Genomic DNA, 22,704 nt, shown 5'->3' on the forward strand with positions numbered 1-22,704 from the left:
GAGAGTCACGGCACACACTCAGTCACTGTGGTGCCACGGATAGCCATGGCACACACTCAGTCACCGTGTGGTTCCACAGACAGCCACAACACACACTCAGTCACTGTGTGGTTCCACAGAGAGCCACAACACACACTCAGTCACTTTGTGGCTGGCCCTATACTGCAACAAGGGACATACCTGCTATAATCAGGACCACACTGGCTCTCCACACAGGTTCATTTGTTACTACTACCTGCCTGTTCCCCCTAGATGGAGACCCAAACAAGGAATCCAGACTAAGGTTTCAAGTCAATGAACCATCGCCAACAAAGACGGTAGCTCAAAAGCAAAAAGACATCACCAGAAGCCAGGATTCCCAGAAAGTACCCAGAAAAAGAAAAGGAAAAGGGGGGGGGGGGCGCTTTACAACTTCCAACGCTGAAAAAGCTTCAGAGAACAAAAAGCCAACAGCCAACGCACATGAGCAGAGGCTGTCATTAGTAATCAAGGAAAACACAAACTCCAACCCAACTTGGAGCACAAACTGAACTCAGCCGGGACCGGCAGCTGAGGGCCCAGCACTGCTGGGTACAGGCAGCATCACCCTGTGATCAGCGAGTTCCTTCTTCTAACACAGGCTAGAGAAACTAAACTCCTCTGTGTGTACAGACGACACTGTGCCCCTGTGCACACACTGCTGCACATACAGCCCCACAAGGCAACCCACCGGCTGAACACTTATGGCACATAAGCTAAACACGTACACACACATAAGCACACGAAAGAACACAGCCTGGATCACTGTGCTGAGGTCTACAAGCAGGATCAAGCACGATGCTAAGGGTCCGTTCACAGGTGCACAGCCGTCCAAGGGGCAAGAGGGACTGTCATGAAGCCATCGAGTGGCCACCTCGAGAGAGAGGGACATGGAGGAGACTCCCAGGGCACTGCGTGCTCTCTAACCTGGGTGCTGGGGACACGCATGTTCACGGTGTTATATGCACTACATGTTACACAGTAGAGCAAACCTTAGAGACTGCTCTATGGCTGCGAGTTGTAGGAGAGCTTTTGGCTAAGTCCCCAGGGAGCGGGCACTCACCAGCGCTTCCTCGAAAGGCTTGTACTTCTCCAGCTGCCCCAGCGCTTTCTGATAGCTCTGAAGTACGGACTCCGGTATGGGCTCTTCTGACCATTCTTCATACTCTGCAAAGGTGGCCTCCATCTCTAAAGAAAGACAGACTCAGGCTGTGGACTGTGCCATTGAGTTGTATCAACAAAAAAAAGCCAGAAGTCTGAAGTACCACCCACCCCTCCCACACCTGTGGTTACCGCAGCTCTCACAGTTCAATTCCCAGGTCTGTGGAGCGGCTCCCAGCACTGTTCATGAGCCATACAGCAGTCCTACACCTCCACCCTCTACCTCCTGGGCCCCCACCTCTGCGCGGTCTGTTCTTCTGTAATCCTCAGAGTGGCGTGAGGAAAGATGCTGAAGCTAACAGCAGAGCAGCCTGGCTGCCTCAAGCTACCATGTCAGATGGATTCTACAAACATGTCAGTTCTGGTTTTTAATGGATGACACCCAACAATTCCAGTAGACAGCACTTGCTAATAACATGAGATCTGCAGCCCGGGGAGCCATGAAGTAAGAGATCTCACGGCTTAAGCAGCTGTCCTGAGGTTCTGAGCAGGGCCTGAGATAGGCAGGGCAGTGCCGACCCCACACACATGAAAGACCCTCCTGGCACTGCACTTGCCCAGTGCTGAAGTCATGCCAAAATGGGCTCACCCACAAGAGACCCTAGGCAAAGCCCCTAAAATTGAGACATGAATGGCTACAATCTACTTCTGAAGCAAATCACTGTAGGATCGGCAGAACGCCCGTGACATGCAGAGATAGACCGGTGTGGGACTCGTGCTCAACACTGTCCCAGGAAATGAGGCACTGTGATCATGTCCCCCTTTCCAAGTGTGTCTCAAAGTCGTAAGAACTGTCAAGTGGGTTCCAGGGACATGGCCTCTCGCTCTGCCTCTGAGCCTAATAACTCTTAGCATTAACAATTCGAAACAGACTTTTCTGACCGTATGGAGAGCACCAATCCTGCCTGCCCCATAGGATGCTGGGAAGGATGTGAATGAGGGCACTAGCAACACAGAGGGCTGGCTGCTGACAAGTCTGCTGCTCTTACCGTACAGTGGGATCGCCAGCTGTCGCCGGAAGAGGCTGTGCACTTTCTCCAGCTGTGAATCAAAGGTTTGTTCCCGGTCAGAAGGGGAAAGGAGGGCAGCTATGGGCTAAAGAGGCAAATCGGCAGTCAAGAAAAGCATTGGTTCCTTCTACTTCAGAAACCCTCAACAAACTGTCAATTCAACCCAAAAATAAGAGTCTATGATGCGTCACACAGGAGGAGTCATCCATACTGTGGCCTCTAGGGCTATGGCAAGAAGAGAAAAAGGAATACAAGGGACCCAGGGGCCAGTGAGATGGCTGTGTGGGCAGAGGGCTTGCTTGTCCCTAGGTAACAAGGTAGAAGGAGAAAACAACTCCCACAAGACATCTCTGACCTCTACATGCAGCTATGGCATACATGTGACGTGCGCGCGACAAAACATAAAAACAAATCTTTTTAAAAAGAAGGAAATCTGGGCTGGAGAGATGGCTCAGAGGTTAAGAATACTGGTTGTTCTACCAGAGGACCTGAGTTCGATTCGCAGCACCCACATGGTGGCTCACAACTCTAATGGGAACTGATACTGCTTCTTCCAGACAGCTGTTCAGGAAGACAGAGCACTCATATGACTAAGTCTTTTTGAGGGGGAGCGGGGGAGGTAACCAACTACATGGCACAGAGCCTGAGAATCACAAAGGAGAGCACTTAGGGTCCCAGCCTCAGCCTCAGGGACCAGATCGCTTGCGAAGGGAGGCTAGCAAGGGATCTAGACATCACCGTGGCAGGAGCTAGTGTGGGCAGAGTCACAGGCTCAGTGACTGCACGTGAAGTAAAGTACGCTATGGTTAAGCCACAGCAAACAAATGCCACAGTGTTTGGAGAGCCAGTCACGGCGGGTATGTGAGCCCAGGCCTGGGGAGCAGAGGCAGCAGGCACTGCTGTCTGAGGCCAGCCCAGGCCCATGTCCAGACAAAGTTTGGGAACAGATGCTGCAGAGCACAGGCCCAGGCCTCACCCAGTGCTCTGCAGACTGAGGACAGAAAGCCGCTGAGGCCACGCTCGTTCCACTGCTGGCTTCACTCAGCACCCTTTTCCAAGTGTGAGACTATAAGCACAAACAAAATGGGATCCAGGCACCCAGAGCAGGCCTCAATACCTCGTACACCTGCCTGACAGCTATTTTATACAATGTCACTGGGGGTCACAAGGCCAGTCTCTCCCAGTCCCACTGTTAGTCAGTGCTCGAAAGGTTTGCAGAACAAAGCATTCTGGATTTCTGAGTTCCAGATTAGAGATGCTTGACCTGTGATGGCCACCTGTGAGGGGGCCCAGAGAGGGCTCAGGTGTCCATCCACCCATGTGAAGTGAACCCTCAGTCACACTGAACATGACACAAAGGTATACATACATAATATACACACATGAAGACACATTCACATATATGCACTCATTACACACACACACACACACACACACACAAACACACACACACACACACACAAACACACACACACACACAGCTGTATAACTACAACTGCAGTGTTTTAATGTATCAGAAAACAGTCATCTATTTCCAAGTCAGTTACTGACTTTGCTGTTGACTGCCCGTCCCTTAACAGGTCAGCAAAAGCCGGTCAGACTCTTAGAGTCTGTCTGCAAACAGCCCCTCCTGCGAGCCGGGACCTCTGAGCCTGGACTCACCCGAGCAGCCTCCACGATGGCGCTTTCAAACTCGCGGTAGGCCTCCCAGATGGCCAGGCCTTTCGTCATGTGTAGGCCAACAGAGGACAGGGCTCTTTCAAACACAGAGCGAACCTTCTCGAGGCCACCTTTCTGACCAATGCCACCAACTGAGTACTGGCCATACTCTAGCCAAATGTTCGGACCTAAAAGACAAGAAGCGATCTGTAAGTGCAGCTCATTGATATGCCCCATGTCACCCTCACGAAGACAAAACGCATGTCCACCAAACACATGTTCTTTCGCAAAGGACACACTGCCATCAAGCACTCCAGCATCCCACAACATTCAACTCTCAGAGGAGCTGTCTGTTCCTAAGCACAGCAGAGATCTGACCACACACGGCATGCCGGGGCGGCACGGAACCAAGTGCACACGTACACAGCACGCCAGGGCACTGCGTAAGCAAGTGCACACACACACACACACACACACACCACGCCAGGGCGGTACGCAACTAAGTGTACACACACGCGCACACACACACATAGTGTACACTAAGTGCATGCATATACACAGTTCACTAAAACTGAAGGGGTAGAGCATGGAACCCTGTGTGTTTACCCCAGCAAAGCAACAGACAGACCCATGGTGGTGGGGGGACTTGAAGGAAACCACTAACATATCTCAGTGACCATAAGTATAAATCTGAGACACTTGTACAAAACATTTCAGTTCCTAGAGTTTCACTTCTTGCTAGGCCTTAGTCTTTGCACATCTTCTGGTGAAAAGGGGAAGGTAAAGTAAGAGCACCAGCCTGTGATTAGGAATCCACTTGTTTGAATTTGAGGCTCTGAGGCGAGGTCTTCCCTTCAGCCCTGCCTGTCCTGAAACTCCGAGACGACAGGCACACATGTGGAGTCTCTGACACCAACATCTTCCCACTGAGTAGCATACCTCTGACAACCAATAAGCCCGCCCACCCACCCTGATGGCTGTGGTGGTGACACCTGTGCCCAGTACAGGAGAAGCAGAGGCAGGATGTTCACCACAGTGGCCACAGCCCGCTTTGACACACCTATTTTTTGGTCATCTTCAAGCCAGGACCCAAATGCTGCTCTCAGAGGTTGGGTCTCATGTGTCCCAGGAGAGCCTGCGTCTCACTGGATCCTCTGCCCCCCCCCCATGAACTCCTGCTCTCCCTGCTGAGTGCTGGGACCACAGGATAGCCCCCGCACTCCATCTTAAACTGTTTCTAGGCTCTTCTCGAAAGCATGTGTTCAGACTGTAGAAGACGCTGTGCAAAGACAGTATTTCAAACGTTTTATTTGTTTCTGAGATAGGGTCTCACTTGAACTCACTGTGTAGCCCAGGCTGGCCTGGAACTCATGATGGCAGGGATAAGCATGTGAGGACACAGCTGTGTACACAAGAGGCTGAAGCCCAGCAGCCTGAGCTACAAGAACAGACCCTGTCTAAAGCATTAGCTTCAGAAAGGACAGAAGGTCAGACGGTCCCATCTTAGTCCCAGCACTCAGGACGCTCACAGACTGTAGCTTGGTGGGGTGGGGAGGGGGAGACTGTTTCAATCAAAGATACAAGCTGGACTTTAAGTGCCTAGAAATCCCATGTAAGCCCTCCCTGCCAGACAAACGCTGAGTGCGGGAGGCACTCAGTCTCTGCCCAGGAAGGTGTAGCTTCTTTTCTTTAATCTTAGGCCCAAACAATCTCTACTGAACAGAGAACTGGAAACTCTAAGTCTGGGACTAAAGCCCCCTTCCCTGGTCATCCCTCCCTCCCTCCCTCCACACACAGCACACAACACACAGCACAGGGCGCACCCTTCCCTGGCCATCCCTCCCCTCCCTCCTTCCCTCCCTCCCTCCCCACACAGCACACGGCACGGGGTGGGAGGGACCCAGGGCCCAGGCACTTACAGATGTAGTCCTTCACAGCTCTCTCGAAGAGCTCATACACGTGCTCACGGTCCAGGCCATCCATGGCCATGCTGATCTCGTCATGGAGCCATTCCAGCCAGAGCTCTAGAGACGACAGCACAGATCAGCACACGCCCTCTCCGCTGTGCTCCCAACAGAGGCCTCCGAAGCCGTTACGTCAGGCATTCACCACTCTGCAAAGCACTTGGCGTGTTCCCATGAAAGGGAGCTGAGGAGAGCTGTGTCCGACCGACCGACACCAGGGCTGCCAAGCTGAACAGTCAGCTGTGAACATGCACAGGCCCAGGCCCAGAGCTGCTCACCGCCAGTGTGCTTCTCAGGGGCAAATGCGTGGACATGAGCAAGATGGACAACTACTGCCCCAAACACACACTTGCATGTGAAACCATTACACTTCCAGGCTGGAGGGATAACTCAGACGGAAGGAGCTAGCTGCTCTTCCAGAGGACCCAGGTTTGATTCCCAGCACCTAAACGGTGGCTCACCAGCTTCCGTAACTCGTTTCAGGGGATCAGACTCCCTCTTCTGGCCTCTGTACACAAGGTACACACACACTTGCATAAAGGCAAAACCACCCATATGCTGAAAAACTTAAAGAGATTTAGAACTATAAATGTTGGTCTGGAGAGATGGCTCAGCAATTAAGAGCACTGATTGCTCTTCCAGAGGTCCTGAGTTCAATTCCCAGCAACCACATGGTGGCTCACAATCATCTGTAACGAGATCCGATGCCCTCTTCTAGTGTGTCTGAAGAGAGCAACAGTGAACTCAAGTGCATGAAATAAATAAATCTTAAGAACTATAAATATTTACCTAAATTTACAATTCTGTGGTACAACAGGCTAACTACACACTTGTTGAAATGAAAGAGACCACAGGGAAGTTAAATTACATTGAAGAAAATGTTTCTCATAGTACGGGGGTAAGCAGCCAGTATTCCACATGTGAATCTGTATGCAGCGCTCCTCCTGCTCCCCGCAGCTTACCTTCTGTCAGGGGGAAGAGCTCGCTCATCTTCTGGCGGGCCGCCCTCACTCTGCTGAGCTCACCCTCCAGCCGCAGCAGCCTGATGAGCTCCACGTGGCAGTTGTAATCATAGCCATTGATGGACAGCTAAGAGCAAAGGGACAAGCCTAAGAGCTGGTCTCAGCATGGCTTAGCAGTTGTCACCAAGCCCCGCCACACAGAGAACTCCAGAGGTCCCCCCAGGCTAAGGAAACAAGAGCTCCATCCTTAGTCAAGTGACCTTTGACTTCCTGGGCCTCGGCTCCCCGACTGTGGGGGCCCTGCTAGTCTCTGCCCATGGAGCTTGTGGGATTTAAATGGCAGCTGTATCATGAGCTCCTTCATCTTACTGAACAGAAGTAGGGACAGCGAGAGGCTGGAGTGGGATCCAGGACTGTGCCACCGACTCTGGCACACATCCCAAACCTACAAAACAACTCTCATGGGACAAGACAGCACTGGCACCTGGGCTGACTCTAGAGGGACACTGCCAAGGTCACATCTCCTCGGTTGTTTCTTGTTTTTAGTGTTTGCTTTAATTATGCACATCTGAGGTGACTGACGTCAGCTGTTCTCAGCTTCTCCCGGCAGAGGCAACCCTGGCTGAGGTCACAGTAGTTCCCGACCTGTGTGCTGAGAGCTGTGCTGTTCACAAGGAGCTCTCCAGGTTCTGGAGAAGGGCTGGAGCGCTCTGGTTAGCCCTGGCCACCCTCCTACTCTGGTATGAAGATCTTGCTGTCACTGGGCATGAAGCTGCACTTTGTGTAGTCCTGGCTCCTCTGCCTTTGCTGGCCAGAGCTCACACTACGGTGGGATTTTTCCAAGTTCCATAAAAGCAACATAAAGGCTCATTTTTACATTTGGAACTTTTCAAGGTAAAAACTGAAATTATTTATTTATTTATTTATTTATTTATTTATTTATTTTTGAGACAGGGTTTTTCTGTATAGCCCTGGCTGTCCTGGAACTCTGTAGACCAGGCTGGCCTCAAACTCAGAAATCTGCCTGCCTCTGCCTCCCGAGTGCTGGGATTAAAGGCGTGCCCCACCACACCTGGCTAATATTTAACTCTTACACATCAACACAAACAGAATATAAGAATAGGATTAGCAGTAGCCCCACCCTGAGAGAACCCAAAACAGCCTTCCAACAGGACAGGGGTGAGTCTGAGAAGGTACTGGGGAGCCCAGTAACAGAGTAGGAGCAGAAAACAGTGAGCAGAGGGAAGCCCTGTCTCCTGGGGGCTTTTCTAAGCCATATAAGGAAGAAACAGACGATTTAAGACCATCTGACCCCAAGACAACATTTATGAGTGGGAGTGGAAGGGAAAAGGCTCCACACCACTCGAGCCTGATGCTAAGCACCTTCAGTGGTTGATGCCAACACAGTGCCGTGAGTCAGGCCTGGGGCAATCCCAGCACTGCCTGCGCAGAGATGGGAAGGCTGAAGTCTTCCCTTGGCTACTGAGAAACCCTGTTCCAGGGGAAACTGGATGGTGTGATAGATGGAGCATGTCCTTAATCCCAGACATGAGGACAGCAAACAGGCAGACTGTGAGGACAGACACACGGAAACTGTCATTCAGTCCACAGGGGCCGCAGACACCACGCCCACCTACTACAGCCGTACAAGGGCAACACCAGAGCTGCTCCCAGTACCCAGCACCCAGCCTTCACGCCCATGCCAGCCAGCACATGGGAGCTCATGGCCTCCACCCCCATGCCAGCCAGCACTGCGAGCTCACCCAGCCTCTATGCCCATGCCAGCCAGCACTGTGAGCTCATGAAGTTTTCTTCCTAAACGCCTAAACTGCAAACAGCCTTACGGTACAAGGCCAACCCACATCCCACTACTACACTGCAAAGGGAAGGGACATTCTTAAAATGGAAAGGTGGTTTTGAGTCAGAAAACAATTAGAGTAAATTTCCACTCAGCAGATAAAGGGGAGACAGTGACATCAGTGCAGAAAGGGCATCTCACAGAAACCTCCCAACCAGGGCTTAGAGTTGGTATTTGGCAAAAGAACAGAAAGACACAGCGTGGCCTGTGAGCCACCCTGGACGCTCCCCAGTGGACACGCACCCAGAACCTTCTAAAACCACACAGAGATGTCCACAAGTGTTCTCTTGTCAAACACATAGTTGAGTCTGAGGCTCAAACAGCTAAGGGAAGGAAATGAACGACACGAGGGGAGGGGAAGGTGGCAGCTGCACACACGTCGTTATAAACAAGGAGCCTGACGCACACAAGCCAACTTTACAGGAAGTTTCTGAAGTAGCTAAACTCTCAGAAAGGAAGCTGACTGGTGACCTGGGCTGGGAGAGAGAAGGGGCTGCCACAGGGCACTGGGCTCCAGGTCTGCAAGGTGAACCCTTCTCCAGACGGCCACACATAGGAACTGATGTCACACCAAGACCTGCACATCTGGAAACATTTCAGATGGCAAATTCTAGAGCAGAAAAGCCTGGAAATAGCATGTCAGTAGGCTGGCACAGTATAATCCTAACTGCAAAGAGTGGGCAAACCTGACTCCTCAGTGACAGGTGCCCTCAGGGCGGATATCTGCGTACTTCCTGAGATATTAAAGACCTACAGCAACAAAGCGGATGTACCAGGTGTGCTCATATTTCTGGATTCCAGAACTGTGATGGCCCAAGCCTCCAGTCCCAGCACTCGGGAGGCAGAGGTAAGAGAATCTCTGTGAGCTCCCAGATAGGGCCGTGTTAGAGAGGCCTCACATGAAAAAGGGGGAAAACTGTTTTAATAATAATGATGATGATGATAAGCAAGTTGTATTAGGAAATAAAAGCAGTGCTAAGTTCTCTGCTGAGCTGGTGGAGAACTGAGTAGAAGAGCCCAGAGCACGCAGATGAGTTGGTGCTTGTTCCATTTGCTGGTATCAGCCCGGGCCCACGACTGAGACCCAGAGTTTGTAAAACGGGACTCAGACACTAACTCTTAACCAGTCTTAGAGACTAGCTCTCCAACCGCTTGCTCCCAACACACAGAAAGATGTTGATAAAGAACATAAACCGTGACTTAAAAGTGACCTGGGCCTGGGCTCCCTTTCCAACACGCACGTGGCAGCTTGCAATCATCTGACTCCAGTCCCAGGACATCCATGCCTCTTCTGGCCTCCAACTACATGTACAGTGAGCATGGGGCTTCTTTAAGAATACAGAAATAGCATAAAGGTATGTTTTCATTTTAATCCCAGGTGTGGGGTGTGGGGCTGCTTCAGACTGTCCACAGCTGCTGACTATGATTTGCCTCGTGCTCTAGCAGAGGCGTGACTTTGCCAGCTGCAGATAGTTCCTGTGACTGTGTGACACTTGAAAGTCTGTAGACTTTTCAGAGGATAAATGATGCTAGGGCCCAACAGCCGGAGGCTGGCTGGATGCAGCTGATGGCAGTTTGTCAAGTAGTCACTGTGTGTAGAGAAGAGCAGATATCCTGATGGCGAAGATCAAACTTGCCCCCAAGGAACTCAATGCCCCTTCGTCAGCAGGGAACGCCCCTTTCCCCTCTATCCTTTTTCCTTCCCACCCAGTACTAATGGGTTGAATGGATGGAAGAAAAAGGAACCCACAAAGTAGCAAAGACAAGCTATGTCCATGCTTGTGAGCCCAGCCTCTGGAGGCTAAGACAGGGACCATCGCATCTGAAGCTCATGCCACGCTCTTGCTCACCATGGGCTGAAATGCACTGGCCAGAGCTGGGGCAAGAAAGGTAATCCCTGCAGGAATCAAGCCGACAGAAGGTGAGAGCCAGAGTGAGGTCAGCAGGGATGCACCTCAGGTCCCCACAGGGAGAACACCTCAGCCCCCAGAGCCCGGTCTGAATGTGCTGTGACCATGCCCAGGAGGTCCTTGCTGGTTAGTGCTAGGGATGACAACATGTCCTTCCCATGAACACTGCATGTGATCATTCCCGCTGTCAACGAGACACAACCTAGAATCACGTGGGTAGAGTCTCAGTGTGGGGTTTCTAGACCAGACTGGCCTGTGGTGTCTCTGAAGGGACTGTCTTGATCGCGCTAAGTGGGGTGGCACATTCCCTAGGCAGGGCAGGGCTGAGCTGAGTGTGCACTCACAAGCATGCACTCATTCTCTCTGCATTTGACTGTATGAATGACAGTTGCTCCATGCTCCTGCTGCCTTGACTTCCTTGTAGTGATGAACCCTCAAGTTGTGAGCAACCTTCCCCAAAATTGCTTCTGTCAAGTTCACCATGGCAACAGTGAACAAAGCTATAGCAAAAGCCAAAAAGGAGCTTTTTGAGGTGGACACCGTGGGTTCTGGGGTCAGCCTCTGACTTTCTGAAACAAGGCCGATGCTTGGGTGGAGTATGAAGCCGTGGTACAGCATCAAGTGCACCTGACCTACACCTCAGGACGGCCCAGGAGGCTCTGTGGGCAAGCATGTGTGGAACGAGCATGCGGACCCGAGTCTGATCTAACAGTCCCAGAGCTGGGGAAGGAGAGACGGGGGCTTCGGGAAAGGATGACTCTGGCACACGCGCGCGCGCAACACAAGCACTTCCAAACAGTTGAACTGAGGAGTGAGTACATTCCGCTCTATTCCAGGCTCAGGCCATCATTAATGACTCCTAAGGCTTTAGAGAGGCGGCTCGGCCACGGCTAAGCCAGCAAAGGACACCACACGTCATGCACCTAGCACGTGCACAAGAAAGGCACTGCAGAGAGGATACAGTGGCCAATAATGCAAAAGCCAGGAAGGGAAAGGCCTTCACATAACATCTATTATACATCAATAATGGGCCAGATTTATGTGTGGGCCAATGTGAGAGCACACATGACTTACACTGCCAATGTGAGAATTGTGTGCCATTCCACAGCCTGAAGACATTTCTCCTTTAAGAGTAAGGAGAGCCAGTCTGCTCCCTGTACCCCAGAGCTTCTGCGGAGTCAACGCATGGCAGCTAAAGCCGGTAACTGTGCATGTGAGAGGCTGGGCTGGGGCAGATGTCTGAGAGTGAATTCCAGGTCAGCCTGAGCTACCAAGTCAGTCCTCTTGGAGCTAGAGAGATGGCTCGGCTCCTGCAGACAAGCCCACCAACGTAACCGGGACCCCTGAGACCGCAGCGGGGAAGGACAGAAGCAACTCCTACAAACTGTCCTTGCCACAGCACAGGTGCGCCCGCCGTGGGCACCAAATAAAGAAAGGTAGGTTTTAAAGAAAGATCTTGTCTCTCAAAAGGATTCAGAGCATTTATTACTAAAAAGTAGGTGCGATAACCACCTGCTCCAAAAGACCTCGAATAATTAGACATGGTGGCAAGTGGGACAAGCTAGCTCATCGTTCTGTAACTCAAAAAATCTCAGCGCCAGAAAATCCAGACAAGGCTAGCTGACTGGACTGTGTTCCTCACACTGCTGAGGGACTGCACCTCCGGGGGGGGGGGGGGGGGACGGGGGACGGGGATATCTGGACCACAGGTGACCGTAAGAGACCAAGTCCCACCTGTGGGAGGTTCGGACCAGCCATCCTGCCATTTGCTCTGAGCCTTGTTCCCTCCAATAACAGGCTTCATCTCTCTGGGGCCCTACTCCTCCACATCTTCACCTTGTCCTATGAACAACTGGGCCCACCAGATCTTTGGTCTTCCTGGTACAATGGTTTACAGCTGGGTTTGCCCAACAGGAGGTACTGGCAGAAGCATGGAGGGGGTGGGGGGAAAACATGTCAGGTCTCCAGTCCTGTGACTGGCACCCCTGGTTCCCCGCCCACACTTTATAGACAGTGGCCGACTATTCATGCACCTTTGCTCAAACCATTCTAATTTGAATTCATCACCTATCCCTGCTAGCATACTGTATTATAAAGGAGTTATGACCAATAACAGATCAGGGACTGCTTTACTACCTGGGACCAGGCACTGGAGCCATAGTTACCATGGCAACTTCATTATGCAGGAGTCATGGGCTATAATGATTATTTCACAGAAATTATTGCTCCTAATCTACAGCAAAAGCTGTAAAAAAAAAAAAAAAATCAGAGGACACATGAATATTAGAGCTGTTACAGAATTCCAAAAGGATGCAGCCTCGGCAGTTAGGAGCATTGGCTGCTCTTCCAGAGAACCCAGGTTTGATTCCCAGCAACCACACAGCACCTGTGAACAGTCCATAATTGCAACTGCAGTTCAAGGAGACCTGGTGCTGTCTTCTGGTCTCTGCTCACACACCCATGGCAGGCAAAACACTCATCCATGTAAATTAAAAATAAATAAGAGGGAGTTGGGGGGGCTGGATATGGTGGCTCTCGACTGGCAGGGGCGACGGAGACAGGCAGATCTCTGTGCGCTCCAGGCCAACCTGGTCTACATAATGAGTTCCAAGGAAGCCAAAGCTACATACTGAAAGCCTGCCTGAAAGCCCGCCCCCGAAAGAAAAGAAAAGAAAAGAAAAGAAAAGAAAAGAAAGGAAAAGAAAAGAAAAGAAAAAAGAAAAGAAAAGAAAAGAAAAGAAAAGAAAAGAAAAGAAAAGAAAAGAAAAGAAAAGAAAAGAAAAGAAAAGAAAAGAAAAGAGAAAGAAAAGAAAAGAAGGAATCGGACCTTAGCCTTCAGATCAAAAGCCTCAACCTCTGCGCTTCTAGTACAGTCGCGATCATTTTTCCGTCCTACACCACTTTTGACCATTATCCTTAAAGAAAAATAAGTTCCCCTACGACTATCAGACAGTTAAACCATTTAAGTGTGACAGTCCCGGGCTGGAGAGATGCCGGTAGCGTCGCTTGCCGCCACACCTGATGACCAAGAGTTCAATCCCCGGAACACACATGGTTTAAAAGACAACCGTGTGTCCACGCAGGCATACAAGCACAAGTTTAAAATAATTTTTAAAAAGAAGAGTAAAAGCCCCGAATCTAGCTTAGAAAGATAAACCCTCTCAGTGCAGTGTCACCTTGCACGGGAGCCCCCTCCACGAGCCTCCGTTTCCCGGGGAAACCGGATGAAACACTATTTAATGGAATCGTTTTGGGAAGCCCAGGACGCGGGGACACACGGTGGCTCACGGCAACCCCGGCGACCTCAGCGATCTCCATAACCACGGAGGACCGAAGGGGCGGGCCGGGCCGGGCCGGGCCTGGGGGGCCGAGAGGAGGCAGGGAGCCCGCCGGGCAGCCCACCTGCTCCTCCAGCCGCTCGATCTCCAGCTGGTTCTTCTCCTCCTCCTCGTCGTAGTCCCACTCGTCCTCCCCGGCGGAGCTCTCGGCGGAGGAAGCCATGGCGTCCTCCTCATCCCCGTCGCTCTCGCTCGCGCCTTCCCGCTGCAGGTCCCATCCGGGACCCTTGGCCTCCGCCGCCCCAGCGCGGGACGGCACCTTCCGCTGCACGCCGGCCGGCTTCGCCTCATCCTCTTCTCCCTCGGCCTCAGGCCGGGCCTGGGGCTCAACCTCCGGCTCGGACGCCGAGGATGCGGCCGCCGTCGCCATCTTGCGCAGCCCGCGACTCTCGGGTCTTCCCTCGCCCGCCGAAGCCCGGCGAGCATCGGGCTGTCCGCGGCGTCCGCCTGACCAGAACTCCGCTCGGCCACCAGCGGTAGCGTCGCGCAGGGCCTCAGGGCGCAGGAAGCCGCGGAGAGTCCGCCGCGGATGCGACCCTTGGCCGCCTCCAGACGCCACCGCCAGAAGGAAAGGCTCACGAGCACAACCTGCGTCCGGCTACAACCATGGACCGCGGTTGGGTCTTCGGGCCGGAAGTGGCGGCCACAGCGGAAGCGGTGCGTGCGTGATGTCCGTAGTTAAGGTCGAGACGCCATGTTAGGGAGGTCAAAGTCGTCGTTTTTTGGACCAAAGACCTTCTGTAGGGCTCGGCCGGCTCCGGTGCGTGGTGCTTTCCCTGCAGCCGACCTTCAAGTGCGGACAAGATTGCAGTTCCTCCGCGATCGTATGCACTCGTTCATGAGAAAAGTCTCTTCTCTCGAATAAAGCCCCCTCCCCTTTGTAACACCTTTTTTGTAACACCTCGGAGTTGTGTTAAACGCCGTCACTTTTGTGGATTTTTATGGTCAAGGCTAATACATTACAAAGTATTGATTCGGAATGACGTGCATGGTGGTAAAGCAAACGTAGGGGGTCGAGGGATGGGGTTCGTTTCTTTTATACCCCTCGTTCTCGAGGTCGGGAAAGCAAGGCTGTTTCCCTCTGCACCGCCTTTCTCCTTCATCAGCAAGGTTAGCGAGACGGAAATCGCGTCCGTTTGGCTCCCAGGATTTCTCTTAGTGACACCTAGTGTGCACTGACTATGCATTGGCTCCCTGGATGAAACGGCTACCTCGGAATTAGTTAGGAAAAGGGACGCCACAGCCTGAGCAAGACTCTGCATGGGACGCACGCACGGTCGAGTCCCAAACACGCCTGAATCCGAGCCTCCCCACGCCCATCCCAGCCCCACGCCGCTTCGGACCTTCCCGCTCGGCGCCCCGGCCACGCCCCCTCGAGGGCGTGGTCAGACGGGGGCGTGACCGAGCGCGCCTGGGACGGAGAGCGCAAGCGCCGGGCTGCGGTGACGTCAGGCGAGCGCGCCCTTCCCTCCGGCGTCGCCGAGGTCGACGCAGCTTAAAGCCGGCGGGATGGCGGCGGCGGCCACGGGAGCGGGCCGCCTGAGGCGGGCGGCGTCGGCGCTGCTGCTGCGGAGCCCGCGCCTGCCCGCCCGGGAGCTGTCGGCTCCGGCCAGGCTCTACCACAAGAAGGTACGGGCGGGCGAGGGGGTGCGCGTTGCCGCCGTGGCGCAGATCACCAGCACCGAGGACCCCCCCGCGGCCGCCACTCCGAGTGTCCCAAGGCTGACAGCCCAGAAGGGAGGGTCCGGGTATGTCGTGCCGGGGGTCAAGGGGCAGCACACACACACACGCACGCGCACACTCGACAGCACCAGCGTCCTCACCAGCTAAGCCATCGCCCTGGCCAGATGGCCTTGAGCGAGTCACTGGTCCCCTCCCCTCCTTCCTCTCAGACGTGTCAGGGGTCTTCTGCAGTCCCCGTACGTGGAGCGCTCTGTCCAACCAAGGGACAGAAACCACTGATGGCGATTTATTTCCTCTCTTAGGAGCCGATGGCCCCGAGCTCAGCCAGGCACCTAGCCCAACATTAAGACTTCGGTTCTCGGTTATGTGGGAGCAGAAAGTATAGGAGGAGAAGGGTAACTTGCGGGCCCCCGCCCTTTTAGGGGACGTTAAAGTCCTTTTGACAGGAGACTCCGAAAAACAAGGCTACCACAGCTGTACAAGACCGTCCCTACCCGCCTCAAAGTCCTTGATTAGGGGCTCAGGACTTAGACTCAGTCTGCAGATGAGGGTGCCTCCTGGTAACTAGAGGGGGGAAGCTCGGTTATTAAATCTTGGTGTGTCTCTGACGTTAACGGCTGTTTGTTCTGTTCTGGCTTGGGTTCTCTTGCCCAAAACCTTCTACCCCGAAAGGGAAGGTTGTTTTGTTGACATGGTAGCTGCGGGACCTTAACGGGCTGGCAGCCTTAAGGCACCAGGGGGCGCTCCTGCCCCAGGGGAGCGCTGTGTTTATGTTTACAGCCACCAATGAAGCAAACGTTCCCCAACCTCCGGCTCATCTCTGACCTTGAAACTTCTGGGGAACTCTCCCTTTGGGGGCCGTTTTTATTCTCGGGATTTTTTTTTTTAAGTGCATAATTCTCTGTGTGTTGTGTTTGATTTAAAAAAAAAAAAAAGAGAGAGAAGTTGTGCTTTGAGCCCAGATCTGGTACAGTGTGTGCGTCAAGGGATCGCTTCTGGTTGACAGCCCCCCCCCCCCCAAAGGAAGATGTGTCTGAGTTTTCACCAGTTTCTTGGACAGTATCTCCGATACAAAGGTCGTTGGGGAGGAGATAGGGTTTGGGTCACACATGGGTCTCCCGCCTCTGTCCCATACAGATTGCTGCTCTGAGGGAGAGAGTAAAGACAGTAGCGATTTCTGTTGATCTGCCATTTCAGGTTGTGGATCATTATGAAAACCCTCGGAACGTGGGGTCCCTTGACAAGACATCTAAAAATGTTGGAACTGGCTTGGTGGGGGCTCCGGCATGCGGTGACGTCATGAAATTGCAGGTACTGGCTGGGCGAAAAGGGTCACCACCTGCACCCGGACAAGACATTTGCTCACAGAGCATTTTGTCCTGTCTGTGCATTTCTGTGAGGAGGGATCCGTGGCTGACATGGATGGTGAGGGTAGAGACTCCGTCTCGTTCTGAAACAGATGACTTCATCCCCCACCTCACCCGTCAGCATACATCCTGCTCTCGCCCAGCGAGCGAAAGGCTCTGTGACTGTTCTGACCAAGTGAAGGCCCCAGGAGCTAGCGCTCCCAGTGAGAAAAAGGAATATTGTGTTAACCAGACCTTTGCAGGAAAAGGAAGCGGGGCAGAGGGAGGTGGCGGACTGTGCCTCAGTCAGCCATAGCTTTAGCTCAGCCTCCTTCATAGCAAGTAGATAAGAGCTGCTAATTATAGTTGGTGCCTGAGAGAAAGGTACTGATGGAGCCATGGTTGCGGGTGCTCTTTCGTTCTCTCTTTCTTTCTCTCTCTCTCTCTCTCTCTCTCTCTCTCTCTCTCTCTCTCTGTCTTTCTCTCAGCGCCTGAGGTGCTAAAATCAGCAGCAGCTGTAAACAGACCTCTGCAAAACAGGAGTTCACATACAGCAGGCTAGGGCTGAAAACAACCAAGTGGGGTGAGGGGCACCATTTCCCTGCCCCAGTGTCAGCTGGGCCTGTGAGGGCCCCAAGCTTCACTCTCTGTCACCGAGCTCTGTGAAACAAATCACAGTGAACGATGTCACAGCATCTGGAGTGGACACAAGCCAAGGCTCATGTGGAACACGCACTGTGGACCTCCCCCCAGAAGGTCCCGGCTCTCGAGTGCAGGTGTCAAGCCGTGGCCTCATAGTTCCTGTTTCTTTTCTAGATCCAGGTGGATGAAAAGGGGAAGATTGTGGACGCCAGATTCAAAACGTTTGGCTGCGGTTCTGCCATTGCCTCCAGCTCCTTAGCCACGGAGTGGGTAAAGGGGAAAACGGTAAGGCCGCTCACAGGTGTCCTAGAGCTATTTAATCCCGGAGCAGTAGAGCCTAGCAGAGGCAGAAGGAGCTCTGTGAGTTCTAGGCCAGCACGGGATACGTAACAAGACCTGTCTCAACAACAACAAAAAAAAAACATGGAGCCGGGCGGTGGTGGCGCACGCCTTTAATCCTAGCACTCGGGAGGCAGAGGCAGGCGGATTTCTGAGTTCAAGGCCACCCTGGTCTACAAAGTGAGTTCCAGGATAGCCAGAGCTACACAGAGAAACTCTGTCTCGAAAAACCAAAAAAAAAAAAAGAAAGCAAAAGGAAAGAAAAAAGCCAGCTTTTAAGCCCTGGTTACATTCCTCACTCTGGGAGTTCAGGACCATCTTGTTGCTTGAGGTGACGTGTCAGTCGCTGCTGTCCCTGGTTGTCGGTTCAGTAGATGAGGATCAGCACCAGGCTGCCCAGCTGCAGAACTGAAAGGCGGTCTTGGGCTTTCCCTGATGTCCCTAAGGTCACCAAGGTCCCTTGAGAGCTGCTATGCAGTATTCACTGTTTTATCCCATCTCCTGCTTCAAGTAGGAGTCCAGACAGGTACGCACAGGAAGGCAGAAACAGCCACATCCGAGGGAGGAGTTAGAAATCAAAATCTGTAAGAGCTGAAACTGCTGAGATCCAGCAGCTATGAAACCACCCACGCCAGCATGGCGTGGTGGCACAGGGCACACAAGCCCGTGATCCCAGCTCATACAAGGAAGGGACAGGAGGCTTGGGGGTGGGATGATCCCCCTCAGCTACTTAGCAATTGAAAGATCACCCCAGACTGCATGGGCCCCTGTCTTAAGAGCAGTGTGCACCTTCACGGGGCCCAGTCCTGGATTGGCATGCTCACAATACCAGCCAGCTCTCTAACAGAGCCACCTGCTCGAAAGGATCCAGGCATTCTGGCCTGAGCTCCTGGGGGCCAGGGAGACCCACACCTGCTTGCTCTGGGGGAAAATGGCTCAAATGAAGTTGGTTAAGAACTAGCCTTGGAAGCCGGGCGAGGTGGCGCACGCCTTTAATCCCAGCACTCGGGAGGCAGAGACGGGGATTTCTGAGTTCGAGGCCAGCCTGGTCTACAGAGTGAGCTCCAGGACAGCCGGGGCTACACAGAAACCCTGTCTCAGAAAAAAAAAAAAAAAAGAACTAGCCTTGGAGAAAGGGGAAGTGAGACTGGGCACATGCTCCTGGGACCTGGCATTTCAGGCTCTAAACTATGGTCAGACAGTAGGAGGACCCTTTCTCTGACCTTGAGGTCTCCTGTCTGAGGGAGACTGGCTTTCCTTAATACATAAGCATGCCTCTGTCTCTCTTCATCCCTCAGAGCTCTCAGACCCAGGCATCCTCAGGCAGATGCTGCCCAGCAGCCTAGGCAATGCCTGCCTTCAGTGGGCAGCGATGCCTGCCTTCAGTGGGCAGGGAGCATTCTCGTTCCTGCTTACCCAGCCAGGAAGCCCGGGTGTGTGTCCCAGACTAGAGATCCCTTGGTACACAGTGGCAGTCCTGCCCAGGAATTATGTTGAGTTAATTATGTAGCAGGAGTTTCCTCAGACAGCCTATCCTGAGGCGTGTTCTGCCCACCCTCAGTGAGGTCAAGTTCACCAAAACTGTACTTTCCCCCCCACACACTTCAGGTGGAAGAAGCCCTGACCATCAAAAACACCGACATCGCCAAGGAGCTCTGCCTGCCGCCTGTGAAACTGCACTGCTCCAGTGAGTCTGCCCCGCCTGCCAGGCAGCTTGGATCTGTTCAGAGTCTGCTGTTCCCACCCCACGGTGGCAGGGCCGCTGAGACAGGCAGCTCTTCCCCAACCCTGTGCTCTGCACTTCCCCAGTCTGCCTTTGCTGTCTCTGAGTGTGTCTGCAGTGCCTGAGGCCACGGTGCACTACCCACTGCACTGCCCCACAGGAGCCTATCGGAGCCTGCGGTCAGATCCGATGCCTTCCCACCCTCCTAAGCCTCCCCCCAGAAAGCAGGAGTGAGATGTCACCCTGACATGCTCGGCTTTCTGCCCCCTTCCTGCTCTCAGCTTCTGCTGCCCCCATAGCCTCACCCTCAGTATCCCCTCAGTACTAGCCTTCCAGTGTGGGGCTGCGGCAGGAGGCGTGCAGACCACTGCCAGCACTGTGACCACCAGCCCGCACTTTCTGGGACCTGATCCCTGTTGTGGCCCTGCCAGGTACCAGGTACTCTCCGCAGTGCCCTCACTGTCCCAGCCAGAAAGGTGTGCAGGTAGCACACTCGGGTCTTCCTGACTCTAGTACACTCCACCTTAAAAAGGTTCTCCTCCTTAAGCCCCTCTCAGGCCAGGGAGATGGCCCAAGTAAGAGCTTGCCACCAAGCCTGAGTTAGAACTTCTAAACCCACTCCCCAGAGCTGTCCCGTGACCACCACACGTGCCCAGGCACATTCAGCCACTCAGCAAGCACAAGCATAGATATTCTAAATAGATACGTATTTATACCGACATACAAATATACAATGCTGCATGTGTGTAAGATGTAATAAAGACCATCCCTCCGGTGTCAGACATTGAAGCTCTCTACCCTTCCATGCCTTCCAGTGCTGGCAGAAGACGCCATCAAGGCTGCCCTGGCTGACTACAAACTGAAACAAGAGTCCAAGAAGGAAGAGCCAGAGAAGCAGTGAACCCTGGAGACACAACACCGGTCACAGCAGTTGCTTCCTGCCACCCTGCACATCAAAGAAGCTACGCAAAACGCACACTATTCACCATTTGCACAAAATGTGCCCTTGATTACGCCTGATCCTGTGTTCCTTTCAGCTCACGTGTGTCCTTAGTGCAGTTAGTGTCTTGATTTAGTTTGTGGCCTGGGACTGAAATCAGCACCAAAGTCTTAAGCTCTGGAGAGTGACAAGGAATTGTACCTGACCTGAGGTAGATTGCCAGCAGAGCGCCTTATGCTGGCTATCTGATAGGATCTATTACTGAGTATTTAGCAGATCTGCATATATATATTATAATAAAAATGTGAGACAATGGTTTTCTGTACTGAACCTGATTCTCGACTCCCTCACACACCCCTACTGCAGCCAGAGCGCCTCGGGGTTCTCAAAAGCCAGACTGCGGTGGGTGACAGCAACGGCCACTTGGCTGCTTTCGAAAGGCTGGAAGAGACACAGACCTCTTCCCTGTGGGAAGTATGGTCAGTCCACAAGAACTTTGAGGGGCCTGCTGTAATCCACTGGTTGGTGAAAGAAAATAACCCCAGAAGCTGGCCGCCGCGCCCAACCCCATGGGCCAAGCAGGAAAAACCTCAGGAGATGACACCGTTGGACTCTAGGCCCAGGGCTCCAGCCTCACTCTTGACAGTTCTAGCCTCCCGAGGCCCAGGCTCTGTGTGGTGGACAATGAACTGAAACCAACTGAAGAGGCTCACTGCCCCGTGTGAGCGTGCGTTTCTCACGTCCAGCCGAACCGAGGACACGCACTGCAGTAGCCCTCAGTTTGTTCCAAGTACAGCCGCTCCTGCCCTGCCCAGTTGTGTAGCTCAGGGAAGGGCACTGTCTTCCAGTCTTGGCATTGGAAGATACAGCGAACTTCAAAAGCAAGCTCTTTTCTGATGGCTTTGTGTCCCAGCATACGCATGTTGACTCTTAAATCATCCTTTATTTTAAAATATTCTGGGTTCTGAAGAAGGGCTCAGAACTTCAAAGGCCACTTCCCCCGCAGTTGGGAGGAGACCACAGGCCAGAACCCATCAGAATCTCAAATTAGCCCCTGGGTGGAGCCATGTCAAATTGTCCTGAAGGGCGTGTTGTGGCTGTGCAACTTGGTCCCTTCCTCGTGGCAATGCCACAGTTCCCACCCCTATTTGTGATTTTAAAATGAGACACTTCTGAATTCCACACATCAAGTTGCCAGCACAGCCCAACCCTGAGAATAAGGGGTGCAGCCCACAAACAGGTCCAATTTCTGTAACTTTGTATAAGTTTACTCTGCAGTCAATTTGGGCCCCAAGTACTCCTCACTGAGCTAAGGGGGTTTCTCACAGTCTCCATGTGTGTCTCAGAACACTAAAGGAACTCTTACATGTAGTGGCTGCTATGGGGGCCTGGGGGAATCTTGTTTTTTTGCCTCAAAGTCTCCTTGCCTTGGCCTCCTGAGTGTGTCATTACAAACATGCACCACCATGGGTGGATCACATGATTGATTGGTTTTAAAAGGCAAAAGATGAATCTCCGAGGTCCCTCAAATTTTCTCCTTTGCTGGCAGTCCCTAGGAGAGCTGCACCTTTAAACACATCAGCTGGCCCAGGCTGAGTGGCCCTGAGCCTACCCTTGTGCCCTGTCCTTCCTGGCAATCACTGTGGCTCTGAGGACATCAGAGGCTTCACCTTGAACCCCACAGGAAGACACATTAGGTCTCGTGTGTCATGACTGTCACCCAAGGAATCGCCACTGAATGGCTGACACCTCGGTATGCCACACACCAGGCACCGTAGCTAGATGCTTAGTAGAGAGAAAGCTAAGTGCTAGGAATTTAACAAAGACACAGGTGAAAGGTAGGGTCATGAACCCTCCAGTCAGGAGTCGGCACAGGCGGGACCTAGGCTGTGACCGTAGCTGAACACTGGTGTGGTTCACCCTGCCACTGCTCATAGCGACTGACATTCCCATGACAACCATTAGTCATCTTTTGTGAGAGCATGACCTCAAGGTTTCCAGCCTCTGGTCTTGTTAGCCTGGAACTACATAGTACTGCACAGTACTCCAGTACTACACAGTGTTGTACAGTACTACACAGCACCCCAGTAGTATACAGTGTTGCACAGTACTACACAATACTGCATAGTACTACACAGTACTACAGCACTC

General features: G+C 52.8%; 2 protein-coding genes across 3 annotated transcripts in view; one reads left to right on the forward strand and one right to left on the reverse strand.

Annotated features, from left to right (window-relative positions):
• Sart3 (spliceosome associated factor 3, U4/U6 recycling protein) overlaps positions 1 to 15,024 on the reverse strand; it is a 30,966-nt gene extending 15,942 nt beyond the window's left edge. The window contains exons 1-6 of one of the 2 annotated variants that reach the window (XM_021222711.2): positions 13,945 to 15,024; positions 6,775 to 6,901; positions 5,768 to 5,872; positions 3,852 to 4,036; positions 2,169 to 2,220; positions 1,082 to 1,206 (exon numbers count right to left, since the gene is read on the reverse strand). In XM_021222711.2, the coding sequence (XP_021078370.1) occupies positions 1,082 to 1,206; positions 2,169 to 2,220; positions 3,852 to 4,036; positions 5,768 to 5,872; positions 6,775 to 6,901; positions 13,945 to 14,250 (900 nt within the window). In that variant the 5' untranslated portion in view covers positions 14,251 to 15,024. Of the gene's footprint in view, positions 1 to 1,081; positions 1,207 to 2,168; positions 2,275 to 3,851; positions 4,037 to 5,767; positions 5,873 to 6,774; positions 6,902 to 13,944 lie in introns of both variants that reach the window. The other variant, XM_029533692.1, reaches the window with a different exon arrangement.
• Positions 15,025 to 15,339: 315 nt separating this feature from the next.
• On the forward strand, positions 15,340 to 20,868 carry Iscu (iron-sulfur cluster assembly enzyme). Its single transcript, XM_021186890.1, has 5 exons — positions 15,340 to 15,509; positions 16,761 to 16,874; positions 17,726 to 17,836; positions 19,499 to 19,577; positions 20,429 to 20,868. Exons 1-5 carry the CDS (start codon positions 15,390 to 15,392, stop codon positions 20,512 to 20,514), a joined length of 510 nt encoding a protein of 169 aa, XP_021042549.1. The 5' UTR covers positions 15,340 to 15,389; the 3' UTR covers positions 20,515 to 20,868.
• Positions 20,869 to 22,704: the final 1,836 nt, after the last annotated feature.

The sequence above is a fragment of the Mus pahari genome, chromosome 23 (genome assembly GCF_900095145.1).
Source record: "Mus pahari chromosome 23, PAHARI_EIJ_v1.1, whole genome shotgun sequence".
In the NCBI taxonomy this organism is placed as follows: domain Eukaryota; kingdom Metazoa; phylum Chordata; class Mammalia; order Rodentia; family Muridae; genus Mus; species Mus pahari.